Source organism: Bufo bufo, chromosome 11, assembly GCF_905171765.1.
Source record: "Bufo bufo chromosome 11, aBufBuf1.1, whole genome shotgun sequence".
Taxonomy (NCBI): domain Eukaryota; kingdom Metazoa; phylum Chordata; class Amphibia; order Anura; family Bufonidae; genus Bufo; species Bufo bufo.
This window is the reverse complement of record NC_053399.1, coordinates 2,471,167-2,486,092: the sequence shown is the minus strand read 5'-3', so window position 1 is coordinate 2,486,092 and position 14,926 is coordinate 2,471,167. Positions and strand designations below refer to the sequence as shown.

The 14,926-nt window shown below is 59.6% G+C and overlaps 2 protein-coding genes across 3 annotated transcripts in view; both read left to right on the top strand.

Annotated features, from left to right (window-relative positions):
* Positions 1–1,752, top strand: part of LOC120981787 (circumsporozoite protein-like) — an 11,427-nt gene extending 9,675 nt beyond the window's left edge. Inside the window, exons 2-5 of the mRNA XM_040411507.1 lie at positions 129–228; positions 298–922; positions 1,220–1,383; positions 1,460–1,752. Coding sequence (XP_040267441.1) covers positions 129–228; positions 298–922; positions 1,220–1,383; positions 1,460–1,499 — 929 coding nt within the window. The 3' untranslated portion in view covers positions 1,500–1,752. The remainder of the gene's footprint in view (positions 1–128; positions 229–297; positions 923–1,219; positions 1,384–1,459) is intronic.
* A 9,026-nt stretch (positions 1,753–10,778) lies between these two features.
* The window catches only part of LOC120982219 (tRNA wybutosine-synthesizing protein 2/3/4-like), a 28,847-nt gene continuing 24,699 nt past the window's right edge, over positions 10,779–14,926 (top strand). For both annotated transcript variants that reach the window (XM_040412225.1, XM_040412224.1), the window contains exon 1: positions 10,779–10,936. In XM_040412225.1, the coding sequence (XP_040268159.1) occupies positions 10,875–10,936 (62 nt within the window). In that variant the 5' untranslated portion in view covers positions 10,779–10,874. The remainder of the gene's footprint in view (positions 10,937–14,926) is intronic.

The window sequence follows — 14,926 nt, the reverse complement described above, 5'->3', positions numbered from 1 at the left end:
TTATTGAGGCTTTGTATCTTCAATCTATGGGTTAATTCCTTGGTTAGGGATCGGCGGTGGGTGGAGCCGAGCGATGAGCGGTCACAGTCTGAGGGACACGTAACCACATTCAGACCTTCTTTCTGCAGGTGATGGAGCCTCTGTTAAGACTGAGCATGAGAGCAAGTCCGGGGAGTCAGCGTCCCACCCGCAGCGATCCAGCCACCTAGAATCTACCCCTGCAGAGAGGTAAGTGCCCCTCCCCGCAGTCGCACTGCTCTTCAGAGTGTAGGGCTCAAACCTCCTCGTGTATTCCAGGTCATCGAGGACGGAAGAGGAGGCCGGAGGTACACCGCCCCCCAAAGATGACCTGGGAGCGGCCACTGGTGATGCTGCCCAGACCACTGCAGTCAGTGCTGCCACTGATGCCACTAAAACCACAGCAGTCAGTGCTACCACCGATGCCACCAAAACCACAGCAGTCAGTGCTGCCACCGATGCCACTAAGACCACAGGAGGCAGTGCTGCCACCAAAACCACTGCAGGCAGTGCTGCCACTGATGCCACTAAAACCACAGCAGTCAGTGCTACCACCGATGCCACCAAAGCCACAGCAGTCAGTGCTACCACCGATGCCACCAAAACCACAGCAGTCAGTGCTGCCACCGATGCCACTAAGACCACAGGAGGCAGTGCTGCCACCAAAACCACTGCAGGCAGTGCTGCCACTAAAACCACAGTAGGCAGTGCTGCCACCAAAACCACTGCAGGCAATGCTGCCACCGATGCCCCTAAGACCACTGCAGGCAATGCTGCCACCAAAACCACTGCAGTCAATGCTGCCACAGATGACACTGAAACCACAGCAGGCAACACATCTGTTAAAACACCCAAAATGACCCTGAGCAAACCACCTGAACCCACAAAAACTGCCCTGGACAAGGTGAGTGAATCTGCTGGATGAGAGCGTGGCACAGATGCATCTCCATGGTGACTGCTCGTGGCACCCCGGGGCAAGCAGTGAGGAGGTCCCCAGAAGCCAGTAAGATCCAGGCGGGCGTATCATTGGGGCTGGGGTCAGCCAGGACTGCACAAGAAGTGGGGGCGCAGCGACACCACTGGGATTCAGGAAAGTGTTGGGTGCGTATTCATGAATGTCACAGCGGGAGGCGGGCTGTAGCCCGGTGGGGGCGGGGCTTGGTTACTTGTGCCGCTCGACATCCCGCATGAGGAGTTGCAGGAGCTGGAAGCTCTTCTGCTGTCCCTTGGACCAGCAAATCCTCCCTCGCCTCCCGACGTCCTCATGATCCAAGTCGAGCAGAATGGCACCAGTGGGACATTGTGGGGAAAAGGCCGACCCCTAGACCCATCGAGGAAGGAGCCCACCGTGACCCGAAGGGAAAGGTGAGTGGGGCGATGTGGGATGTATCTGGGAGCCACCAGGTGCCACGACATGTCAGTCTCTGTCCCTCTTCTCCAGGGCCTCCACCTCCACTACGACCAGCCACCACGTGGACTAGGTGCCAACCTGCGTGAGTTTTCAAGCACCGGATGGCGAGTGAGAAGCATGGCCTGCTGACCATTACGGAGGGGCGAGGTCTGACCGTCCGCGTCCCAACTCACCCCGGATGGAAAGCGACTCTGCTGGGAGTTCGCCACTGAAGACTACGACATTGGTTTTGGGATCTACTTTGACTGGACTCCGGTCACCAGCACAGCCGTGACTCTTCAGGTCAGCGAGTCCAGCGACGAGGAGGAGGAGGAAGACGCCGAGAGCCCCTGTGAGTGTCCTGAGCCCTCCCTATTTCGCATGCCCCTCACCCCCCACATGGGCATCTAAAGCCTTGTAACCTGCCCTCAGATTTATAGACAGAGAGGAAGATTATTGGGGGGAGGGGTGCACCTTCCTAACCTAGCTGCTCTGCGCGAGGCCGGGGGTGTACCTGGAGAGGGGGGGGGAGCTGCTCTGCCCGAGGCCGGGCGTACTGAGGGGAGCTGCTCTCCCGAGGCCGGGCATATCCTGAGGGGGAGCTGCTCTGCCCGAGGCTGGGCGTACCTGAGGGGAGGCTGCACTGCCCTGAGGCCGGCGTACCTGAGGGGGAGCTGCTCTGCCCGAGGCCGGGCGTACCTGAGGGGGGGAGCTGCTCTGCCCGAGGCCGGGCATACCTGAGGAGAAGCTGCTCTGCCTGAGGCCGGGCGTACCTGAGGGGGAGGGGGAGCTGCTCTGCCTGAGGCCGGGCGTACCTGAGGGGGGGGGGGAGCTGCTCTGCCCGAAGCCGGGCGTACCTGAGGGGGGGGGGGAGCTACTCTGCCCGAGGCCGGGTGTACCTGGCGGGGGGGAGCTGCTCTGCCCGAGGCCGGGCGTACCTGAGGCATATACATCCGGCATATATATAATGGTAACTTGCAGAGCAGCTCCCCCCCCCAGGTACACCTGGCCTCAGTCAGAGCAGCTCTCTTCCCTCCCCCCCCCCCCCTCCCCAGGTACGCCTGGCCTCAGTCAGAGCAGCTCTCCCCCCCCCCCCCTCCCCAGGTGCGCCTGGCCTCAGTCAGAGCAGCTCTCCCCTCCCCCCTCCCCAGGTACGCCTGGCCTCAGTCAGAAGCAGCTCTCCCTCCCCCACCCCCCCCCAGGTACGCCCGGCCTCAGTCAGAGCAGCTCTCCCCCCCCCCCCCCCAGGTACGCCTCGCGTCGGGCAGAGCAGCTCTCCCCCCTCCCCAGGTACGCCCGGCCTCAGTGAGAGCAGCTCTCTCCCCCCCCCCCCCAGGTACGCCCGGCCTCAGTCAGAGCAGCTCCCCCCCCCCCCCAGGTACGCCCGGCCTCAGTCAGAGCAGCTCTCTCCCCCCCCCCCCAGGTACGCCCGGCCTCAGTCAGAGCAGCTCTCCCTCCCGCCCTCCCCCTTTCCCCAGGTACGCCCGGCCTCAGTCAGAGCAGCTCTCTCCCCCCCCCTCCCCAGGTACGCCCGGCCTCAGTCCAGAGCAGCTCTCTCCCGCCCCCCCCCTTTCCCCCAGGTACGCCCGGCCTCAGTCAGAGCGCAGCTCTCTCCCCCCCCCCTCCCCAGGTACGCCTTGGCCTCAGTCAGAGCAGCTCTCCCCCCCCTCCCCAGGTACGCCCGGCCTCAGTCAGAGCAGCTCTCCCCCCCCCCCCCTCCCCAGGTACGCCCGGCCTCAGTCAGAGCAGCTCTCCCGCCCTCCCCCTTTCCCCCAGGTACGCCCGGCCTCAGTCAGAGCAGCTCTCCCCCCCCCCCCCCCCAGGTACGCCTGGCCTCAGTCAGAGCAGCTCTCCCCCCCCCTCCCCAGGTACGCCCGGCCTCAGTCAGAGCAGCTCCCCCTCCCCAGGTACGCCTGGTCTCAGTCAGAGCAGCTCTCCCCCCCCTCCCCAGGTACGCCCGGCCTCAGTCAGAGCAGCTCTCCCCCCCCCCCCCCTCCCCAGGTACGCCCGGCCTCAGTCAGAGCAGCTCCCCCCCCCCCTCCCCAGGTACGCCTGGTCTCAGTCAGAGCAGCTCTCCCCCCCCTTCCCAGGTACGCCTGGCCTCAGTCAGAGCAGCTCTCCCCCCCCCCCCTCCCCAGGTACGCCCGGCCTCAGTCAGAGCAGCTCTCCCCCCCCCCCCCCCTCCCCAGGTACGCCTGGCCTCAGTCAGAGCAGCTCTCCCCCCCTCCCCAGGTACGCCCGGCCTCAGTCAGAGCAGCCTCCCCCCCCCCCCTCCCCCAGGTACGCCTGCCTCAGTCAGAGCACTCTCCCCCCCTCCCCAGGTATGCCTGGCCTCAGTCAGAGCAGCTCTCTCCCCCCCCCCCCTCCCCAGGTACGCCCGGCCCTCAGTCAGAGGCAGCTCTCTCCCGCCCCCCCCCCCCTTTCCCCCAGGTACGCCTGGTCTCAGTCAGAGCAGCTCTCCCCCCCCCCCCTCCCCAGGTACGCCTGGCCTCAGTCAGAGCAGCTCTCCCCCCCTCCCCAGGTACGCCTGGCCCTCAGTCAGAGCAGCTCTCCCCCCCCACTCCCCAGGTACGCCTGGCCTCAGTCAGAGCAGCTCTCCCCCCCCCCTCCCCAGGTACGCCCGGCCTCAGTCAGAGCTAGCTCTCCCCCCCCTCCCCAGGTACGCCCGCGGCCTCAGTCAGAGCAGCTCTCCCCCCCTCCCCAGGTACGCCCGGCTCTCAGTCAGAGCAGCTCTCCCCCCCCCTCCCCAGGTACGCCTGGCCTCAGTCAGAGCAGCTCTCCTCCCGCGCCCCCCCTTTCCCCCAGGTACGCCCGGCCTCAGTCAGAGCAGCTCTCCCCCCCCCCCTCCCCAGGTACGCCTGGCCTCAGTCAGAGCAGCTCTCCCCCCCCCCTCCCCAGGTACGCCCGGCCTCAGTCAGAGCAGCTCTCCCTCCCCCCCCCTCCCCAGGTACGCCTGGCCTCAGTCCAGAGCAGCTCTCTCCCCCCCTCCCCAGGTACGCCTGGCCTCAGTCAGAGCAGCTCTCCCCCCCCTCCCCAGGTACGCCCCGGCCTCAGTCAGAGCAGCTCCCGCCCCCCCCCCCTCCCCAGGTACGCCTGGCCTCAGTCAGAGCAGCTCTCCCCCCCTCCCCAGGTACGCCCGGCCTCAGTCAGAGCAGCTCTCCCCCCCCCCTCCCCAGGTACGCCTGGCCTCAGTCAGAGCAGCTCTCTCCCGCGCCCCCCCTTTCCCCCAGGTACGCCGGCCTCAGTCAGAGCAGCTCTCCCCCCCCCCCTCCCCCAGGTACGCCTGGCCTCAGTCAGAGCAGCTCTCCCCCCCCCTCCCCAGGTACGCCCGGCCTCAGTCAGAGCAGCTCTCCCCCCCCCCTCCCCAGGGTACGCCCGGCCTCAGTCAGAGCAGCTCTCCCCCCCCCTCCCCAGGTACGCCCGGTCTCAGTCAGAGCAGCTCTCCCCCCCCTCCCCAGGTACGCCCGGCCTCAGTCAGAGCAGCTCTCCCCCCCCCTCCCAAGGTACGCCCGGCCTCAGTCAGAGCACTCTCTCCCCCCCCCCCCCTCCCCAGGTACGCCTGGCCTCAGTCAGAGCAGCTCTCTCCCCCCTCCCTCCCCAGGTACGCCTGGCCTCAGTCAGAGCAGCTCTCCCCCCCCTCCCCAGGTACGCCCGGCCTCAGTCAGAGCAGCTCCCGCCCCCCCCCCCTCCCCAGGTACGCCTGGTCTCAGTCAGAGCAGCTCTCCCCCCCTCCCAGGTACGCCCGGCCTCAGTCAGAGCAGCTCTCTCCCGCCCCCCCCCCCTTTCCCCAGGTACGCCCGGCCTCAGTCAGAGCAGCTCTCCCCCCCTCCCCAGGTAACGCCCGGCCTCAGTCAGAGCAGCTCTCCCCCCCCCCCCAGGTACGCCTGGCCTCAGTCAGAGCAGCTCTCTCCCGCGCCCCCCCCTTCCCCCCAGGTACGCCCGGCCTCAGTCAGAGCAGCTCTCCCCCCCCCCCCCTCCCCAGGTACGCCTGGCCTCAGTCAGAGCAGCTCTCCCCCCCTCCCAGGTACGCCTGGCCTCAGTCAGAGCAGCTCTCCCCCCCCCTCCCCAGGTACGCCTGGCCTCAGTCAGAGCAGCTCCCCCCCCCCTCCCCAGGTACGCCTGGCCTCAGTCAGAGCAGCTCCCCCCCCCCCCCTCCCCAGGTACGCCTGGCCTCAGTCAGAGCAGCTCTCCCCCCCCCCCCCTCCCCAGGTACGCCCGGCCTCAGTCAGAGCAGCTCTCCCCCCCTCCCCAGGTACGCCCGGCCTCAGTCAGAGCAGCTCTCCCCCCCCCTCCCCAGGTACGCCTGGCCTCAGTCAGAGCAGCTCTCTCCCGCGCCCCCCCTTTCCCCCAGGTACGCCCGGCCTCAGTCAGAGCAGCTCTCCCCCCCCCCCCTCCCCAGGTACGCCTGGCCTCAGTCAGAGCAGCTCTCCCCCCCTCCCCAGGTACGCCTGGCCTCAGTCAGAGCAGCTCTCCCCCCCCCTCCCCAGGTACGCCCGGCCTCAGTCAGAGCAGCTCTCCCCTCCCCAGGTACGCCTGGCCTCAGTCAGAGCAGCTCTCTCCCCCCTCCCCAGGTACGTCTGGCCTCAGTCAGAGCAGCTCTCCCCCCCCCTCCCCAGGTACGCCCGGCCTCAGTCAGAGCAGCTCCCGCCCCCCCCCCCCCTCCCCAGGTACGCCCGGCCTCAGTCAGAGCAGCTCTCCCCCCCCCCTCCCCAGGTACGCCTGGTCTCAGTCAGAGCAGCTCTCCCCCCCTCCCCAGGTACGCCTGGTCTCAGTCAGAGCAGCTCTCCCCCCCCCCCCAGGTACGCCCGGCCTCAGTCAGAGCAGCTCTCCCCCCCCCCCCCCCCCCAGGTACGCCTGGCCTCAGTCAGAGCAGCTCCCCCCCCCTCCCCAGGTACGCCCGGCCTCAGTCAGAGCAGCTCTCCCCCCCCTCCCCAGGTACGCCCGGCCTCAGTCAGAGCAGCTCCCGCCCCCCCCCCCCTCCCCAGGTACGCCCGGCCTCAGTCAGAGCAGCTCTCCCCCCCCCTCCCCAGGTACGCCTGGTCTCAGTCAGAGCAGCTCTCCCCCCCTCCCCAGGTACGCCTGGCCTCAGTCAGAGCAGCTCTCCCCCCCTCCCCAGGTACGCCCGGTCTCAGTCAGAGCAGCTCTCCCCCCCTCCCCAGGTACGCCCGGCCTCAGTCAGAGCAGCTCTCCCCCCCCCCCCCCCCTCCCCAGGTACGCCCGGCCTCAGTCAGAGCAGCTCTCCCCCCCCCCCCTCCCCAGGTACGCCTGGCCTCAGTCAGAGCAGCTCTCCCCCCCCCCCCAGGTACGCCTGGCCTCAGTCAGAGCAGCTCTCCCCCCCTCCCCAGGTACGCCTGGCCTCAGTCAGAGCAGCTCTCCCCCCCCCCTCCCCAGGTACGCCCGGCCTCAGTCAGAGCAGCTCCCCCCCCCCTCCCCAGGTACGCCCGGCCTCAGTCAGAGCAGCTCTCCCCCCCCCTCCCCAGGTACGCCTGGCCTCAGTCAGAGCAGCTCTCCCCCCCCCCTCCCCAGGTACGCCTGGCCTCAGTCAGAGCAGCTCTCCCCCCCCCTCCCCAGGTACGCCCGGCCTCAGTCAGAGCAGCTCCCCCCCCCCCCCCCTCCCCAGGTACGCCTGGCCTCAGTCAGAGCAGCTCCCCCCCCCCCCCTCCCCAGGTACGCCTTGCGTCGGACAGAGCGGTCCCTCTCACATGGGGCCTTCTTTTTGACTCCTGATTGCTCTGTTTTGTCTTGCAGGGCACAGCAGGGAGGGGGACGTGGAGCGGGGCTCTGTTTACCGCCTGCGCAGTCGATATGGTGAAATCATGCAGGTTTACCGGCGGGACAGTCATCGGGAGGTGCAGGCAGGAAGCCATGAATACCCGGGGGAGGGGGTGTATCTCCTCAAACTGGACAATTCCTACTCGCTGCTGCGGAACAAGACTCTGTACTTCCATGTCTATTACAGCAGCTGAGGGGCGTGTCCTCAAGATGGCAGCTCAGTCCGCGGTCCGGCTCCTACTGCCGCTCCGTGTCCTCCCCAGAAGAAGCAGCCGGTGATTATACTGCTGCTCCACACGGTAGATGATGTCATCCTGCTGCGCAGCACTGCAGAACCCTGTGCACTGTACACAATAATATGTGACCCTCACCCGAGACGGACAACAACCCCCAGCAGGTAATAACCCTGTCACCTGAGGGTCCGAGAATGTACGGCAGACAACAGAGGACAATCCGCTCAGCAGCAGAAGATACAGTGTGATCAAAGTAGAAATAAAGTGTTAAAAATCAGAGATCAGCGGTGCCATCTTTATCCACTCACTAGAGATCAGCGGTGCCATCTCTACCCACTCACTAGAGATCAGCGGTGCCATTTCTACCCACTCACTAGAGATCAGTGGTGCCATCTTTATCCACTCACTAGAGATTAGCGGTGCCATCTCTACCCACTAGAGATCAGCGGTGCCATCTCTACCCACTCACTAGAGATCAGCGGTGCCATTTCTACCCACTCACTAGAGATCAGTGGTGCCATCTTTATCCACTCACTAGAGATTAGCGGTGCCATCTCTACCCACTAGAGATCAGCGGTGCCATCTCTACCCACTCACTAGATATCAGCGGTGCCATCTCTACCCACTCACTAGATATCAGCGGTGCCATCTCTACCCACTCACTAGAAATCAGCGGTGCCATCACTATCCACTCACTAGAGATCAGCAGTGCCATCACTACCCACTCACTAGAAATCAGCGGTGCCATCTTTATCCACTCACTAGAGATCAGCGGTGCCATCTCTACAAACTCACTAGAGATCAGCGGTGCCATCTCTACCCACTCACTAGAAATCAGCGGTGCCATCTCTACCCACTCACTAGAGATCAGCGGTGCCATCTTTATCCACTCACTAGAGATCAGTGGTGCCATCTCTACCCACTCACTAGAGATCAGCGGTGCCATCTCTACCCACTCACTAGAGATCAGCGGTGCCATCTCTACCCACTAGAGATTAGCGGTGCCATCTTTATCCACTCACTAGAGATCAGCGGTGCCATCTCTACCCACTCACTAGAGATCAGCGGTGCCATCTCTACCCACTAGAGATTAGCGGTGCCATCTCTACCCACTCACTAGAGATCAGCAGTGCCATCTCTACCCACTCACTAGAGATCAGCGGTGCCATCACTACCCACTCACTAGATATCAGCGGTGCCATCTCTACCCACTCACTAGAGATCAGCGGTGCCATCTCTACCCACTCACTAGAGATCAGCGGTGCCATCTCTACAAACTCACTAGAGATCAGCGGTGCCATCACTACCCACTCACTAGAGATCAGCGGTGCCATCACTGCCCACTCACTAGAAATCAGCGGTGCCATCTCTACCACTCACTAGAGATCAGCGGTGCCATCACTATCCACTCACTAGAGATCAGCAGTGCCATCACTATCTACTCACTAGAGATCAGCGGTGCCATCACTATCTACTCACTAGAGATCAGCGTTGCCAACTCTACCCACTCACTAGATATCAGCGGTGCCATCACTACCCACTCACTAGAGATCAGCGGTGCCATCACTACCCACTCACTAGATATCAGCGGTGCCATCGCTACCCACTCACGAGAGATCAGCGGTGCCATCACTATCCACTCACTAGAGATTAGCGGTGCCATCTTTATCCACTCACTAGAGATTAGCGGTGCCATCTTTATCCACTCACTAGAGATCAGCGGTGCCATTTCTACCCACTCACTAGAAATCAGCGGTGCCATCTCTACCCACTCACTAGAGATCAGCGGTGCCATCTCTACCCACTCACTAGAGATCAGCGGTGCCATCTCTACCCACTCACTAGAGATCAGCGGTGCCATCTCTACCCACTCACTAGAGATCAGCGGTGCCATCTCTACCCACTCACTAGAGATCAGCGGTGCCATCACTACCCACTCACTAGATATCAGCGGTGCCATCTTTATCCACTCACTAGAGATCAGCGGTGCCATCTCTACCCACTCACTAGAGATCAGCGGTGCCATCTCTACAAACTCACTAGTGATCAGCGGTGCCATCACTACCCACTCACTAGAGATCAGCGGTGCCATCACTGCCCACTCACTAGAAATCAGCGGTGCCATCTCTACCACTCACTAGAGATCAGCGGTGCCATCACTATCCACTCACTAGAGATCAGCAGTGCCATCACTATCTACTCACTAGAGATCAGCGTTGCCAACTCTACCCACTCACTAGATATCAGCGGTGCCATCTCTACCCACTCACTAGAGATCAGCGGTGCCATCACTACCCACTCACCAGAGATCAGCGGTGCCATCACTACCCACTCACTAGAGATCAGCGGTGCCATCACTGCCCACTCACTAGAAATCAGCGGTGCCATCTCTATCTACTCACTAGAGATCAGCGGTGCCATCACTATCTACTCACTAGAGATCAGCGTTGCCAACTCTACCCACTCACTAGATATCAGCGGTGCCATCTCTACCCACTCACTAGAGATCAGCGGTGCCATCACTACCCACTCACCAGAGATCAGCGGTGCCATCACTACCCACTCACTAGAGATCAGCGGTGCCATCACTGCCCACTCACTAGAAATCAGCGGTGCCATCTCTACCACTCACTAGAGATCAGCGGTGCCATCACTATCCACTCACTAGAGATCAGCAGTGCCATCACTATCTACTCACTAGAGATCAGCGGTGCCATCACTATCTACTCACTAGAGATCAGCGTTGCCAACTCTACCCACTCACTAGATATCAGCGGTGCCATCACTACCCACTCACTAGAGATCAGCGGTGCCATCACTACCCACTCACTAGATATCAGCGGTGCCATCACTACCCACTCACTAGATATCAGCGGTGCCATCGCTACCCACTCACGAGAGATCAGCGGTGCCATCACTATCCACTCACTAGAGATCAGCAGTGCCATCACTATCTACTCACTAGAGATCAGCGGTGCCATCACTATCTACTCACTAGAGATCAGCGTTGCCAACTCTACCCACTCACTAGATATCAGCGGTGCCATCTCTACCCACTCACTAGAGATCAGCGGTGCCATCACTACCCACTCACCAGAGATCAGCGGTGCCATCACTACCCACTCACTAGAGATCAGGGGTGCCATCACTACCCACTCACTAGAGATCAGGGGTGCCATCACTACCCACTCACGAGAGATCAGCGGTGCCATCACTACCCACTCACGAGAGATAAGCGGTGCCATCACTACCCACTCACTAGAGATCAGCGGTGCCAACAGTAGGGCGGGGTCTATGTCGTGACTCCTCCTCTTATCCGCTGTGGGCGGAGCCTCCGTCAGTATCCTCCTCACACCCGCAGCAGTTCCCGGGTTCCATCCTCGCCGCTTTCCTGCTGCTCCCCCTCCGTCGGTTCCCGCCTCGTCCGTTCGTTCCGGTGCCGGGGTCGGTTCGGAGCCGCCATGGTTCGGGTGGATTTCTACGCGCTGTGGTCGGTGCTGGAGGCTCCTCGGCAGCTCATCAGGTGGGAGGCAGAGACGATTCCCGGGCGGCGCCATCATGTGGCGGGCTGTGGTATTACATGTAACCTGTCTGAGGCGACGGCGTCCCCGAGATACGTGACCGCGTATAGACCCCCCATATAATCCAGTACATACCCCCTACCCGTATATACCCCCCATATAATCCAGTACATACCCCCTACCCGTATATACCCCCCATATAATCCAGTACATACCCCCTAACCGTATATACCCCCATATAATCCAGTACATACCCCCTACCCGTATATACCCCCCATATAATCCAGTACATACCCCCTAACCGTATATACCCCCCATATAATCCAGTATTTACCCCCTACCCGTATATACCCCCCATATAATCCAGTACATACCCCCTAACCGTATATACCCCCCATATAATCCAGTACATACCCCCTACCCGTATATACCCCCCATATAATCCAGTACATACCCCCTAACCGTATATACCCCCCATATAATCCAGTACATACCCCCTACCCGTATATACCCCCCATATAATCCAGTACATACCCCCTAACCGTATATACCCCCCATATAATCCAGTACATACCCCCTAACCGTATATACCCCCATATAATCCAGTACATACCCCCTACCCGTATATACCCCCCATATAATCCAGTACATACCCCCTACCCGTATATACCCCCATATAATCCACTATATACCCCACACCCGTATATACCCCCCATATAATCCAGTATTTACCCCCTAACCGTATATACCCCCCATATAATCCAGTACATACCCCCTACCCGTATATACCCCCCATATAATCCAGTACATACCCCCTACCCGTATATACCCCCCCCATATAATCCAGTACATACCCCCTACCCGTATATACCCCCATATAATCCAGTACATACCCGTATATACCCCCATATAATCCAGTACATACCCCCTAACCGTATATATCCCCCATATAATCCAGTACATACCCCCTACCCGTATATACCCCCCATATAATCCAGTACATACCCCCTACCCGTATATACCCCCCATATAATCCAGTACATACCCCCTACCCGTATATACCCCCTTTTATAATCCAGTATTTACCCCCTTTTATAATCCAGTATTTACCCCCTTTTATAATCCAGTATTTACCCCCTAACCGTATATACCCCCTTTATAATCCAGTACATACCCCCTAACCGTATATACCCCCTTTATAATCCCGTATTTACCCCCTAGCCCAGGGATCAGCAACATTTGGCACTGCAGCTGTTGTGAAACTACAACTCCCAGCATGCTTCTTCCACTTGTGTGGGAGTTTAGAAAACAGCCAAGCAAGTGTGCATGATGGGAGAAGTAGTTTTACAACACCTGGAGTGGCGGAGGTTGCTGACACTACTCACAAACAGTCCGGGATATTTGTCTTGTGGGTGAAATTTCCACATGAGCCTAAAATGCCCTTTGACCTTCACGGGAGACCTTAGCGTCGCCTCCTCTGACCCTCACGGGAGACCTTAGCGTCGCCTCCTCTGACCTTCACGGGAGACCTTAGCGTCGCCTCCTCTGACCTTCACGGGAGACCTTAGCGTCGCCTCCTCTGACCTTCACGGGAGACCTTAGCGTCGCCTCCTCTGACCTTCACGGGAGACCTTAGCGTCGCCTCCTCTGACCTTCACGGGAGACCTTAGCGTCGCCTCCTCTGACCTTCACGGGAGACCTTAGCGTCGCCTCCTCTGACCTTCACGGGAGACCTTAGCGTCGCCTCCTCTGACCTTCACGGGAGACCTTAGCGTCGCCTCCTCTGACCTTCACGGGAGACCTTAGCGTCGCCTCCTCTGACCTTCACGGGAGACCTTAGCGTCGCCTCCTCTGACCTTCACGGGAGACCTTAGCGTCGCCTCCTCTGACCTTCACGGGAGACCTTAGCGTCGCCTCCTCTGACCTTCACGGGCGACCTTAGCGTCTCCTCCTCTGACCTTCACGGGAGACCTTAGCGTCGCCTCCTCTGACCTTCACGGGAGACCTTAGCGTCGCCTCCTCTGACCTTCACGGGAGACCTTAGCGTCGCCTCCTCTGACCTTCACGGGAGACCTTAGCGTCGCCTCCTCTGACCTTCACGGGAGACCTTAGCGTCGCCTCCTCTGACCTTCACGGGAGACCTTAGCGTCGCCTCCTCTGACCTTCACGGGAGACCTTAGCGTCGCCTCCTCTGACCTTCACGGGCGACCTTAGCGTCTCCTCCTCTGACCTTCACGGGAGACCTTAGCGTCGCCTCCTCTGACCTTCACGGGAGACCTTAGCGTCGCCTCCTCTGACCTTCACGGGAGACCTTAGCGTCGCCTCCTCTGACCTTCACGGGAGACCTTAGCGTCGCCTCCTCTGACCTTCACGGGAGACCTTAGCGTCGCCTCCTCTGACCTTCACGGGAGACCTTAGCGTCGCCTCCTCTGAGCTTCACGGGAGACCTTAGCGTCGCCTCCTCTGACCTTCACGGGCGACCTTAGCGTCTCCTCCTCTGACCTTCACGGGAGACCTTAGCGTCGCCTCCTCTGACCTTCACGGGAGCCCTTAGCGTCGCCTCCTCTGACCTTCACGGGAGACCTTAGCGTCGCCTCCTCTGACCTTCACGGGAGACCTTAGCGTCGCCTCCTCTGACCTTCACGGGAGACCTTAGCGTCGCCTCCTCTGACCTTCACGGGAGACCTTAGCGTCGCCTCCTCTGACCTTCACGGGAGACCTTAGCGTCGCCTCCTCTGACCTTCACGGGAGACCTTAGCGTCTCCTCCTCTGACCTTCTAAATATCCAACTGTTCAGTGTTTCAGGACTTTTTGCACAACTTGCTGTTCTCTAACAAAGAGCTTAACAGTAAAATTCACACCAGATCCACGAATCGCCCATTACATTTCCCGGTCAATTTGAATTGGTATTAAACCGTCCTCAGTATCTGCTCTTATTCTGTATATATACATATACACTGCACAGTACCACTTCTCCTGTCCTGTATACTGGGTGTAATCCTCAGTATCTGCTCCTATTCTGTATATATGGACTCTGCACAGTACCACTTCTGCTGTCCTGTATACTGGGTGTAATCCTCAGTATCTGCTCTTATTCTGTATATATATACACTGCACAGTACCACTTCTCCTGTCCTGTATACTGGGTGTAATCCTCAGTATCTGCTCCTATTCTGTATATATGGACTCTGCACAGTACCACTTCTCCTGTCCTGTATACTGGGTGTAATCCTCAGTATCTGCTCTTATTCTGTATATATATACACTGCACAGTACCACTTCTCCTGTCCTGTATACCGGGTGTAATCCTCAGTATCTGCTCTTATTCTGTATATATATACACTGCACAGTACCACTTCTCCTGTCCTGTATACTGGGTGTAATCCTCAGTATCTGCTCCTATTCTGTATATATGGACTCTGCACAGTACCACTTCTGCTGTCCTGTATACTGGGTGTAATCCTCAGTATCTGCTCTTATTCTGTATATATATACACTGCACAGTACCACTTCTCCTGTCCTGTATACTGGGTGTAATCCTCAGTATCTGCTCCTATTCTGTATATATGGACTCTGCACAGTACCACTTCTCCTGTCCTGTATACTGGGTGTAATCCTCAGTATCTGCTCTTATTCTGTATATATATACACTGCACAGTACCACTTCTCCTGTCCTGTATACCGGGTGTAATCCTCAGTATCTGCTCTTATTCTGTATATATATACACTGCACAGTACCACTTCTCCTGTCCTGTATACTGGGTGTAATCCTCAGTATCTGCTCCTATTCTGTATATATGGACTCTGCACAGTACCACTTCTGCTGTCCTGTATACTGGGTGTAATCCTCAGTATCTGCTCTTATTCTGTATATATATACACTGCACAGTACCACTTCTCCTGTCCTGTATACCGGGTGTAATCCTCAGTATCTGCTCTTATTCTGTATATATATACACTGCACAGTACCACTTCTCCTGTCCTGTATACTG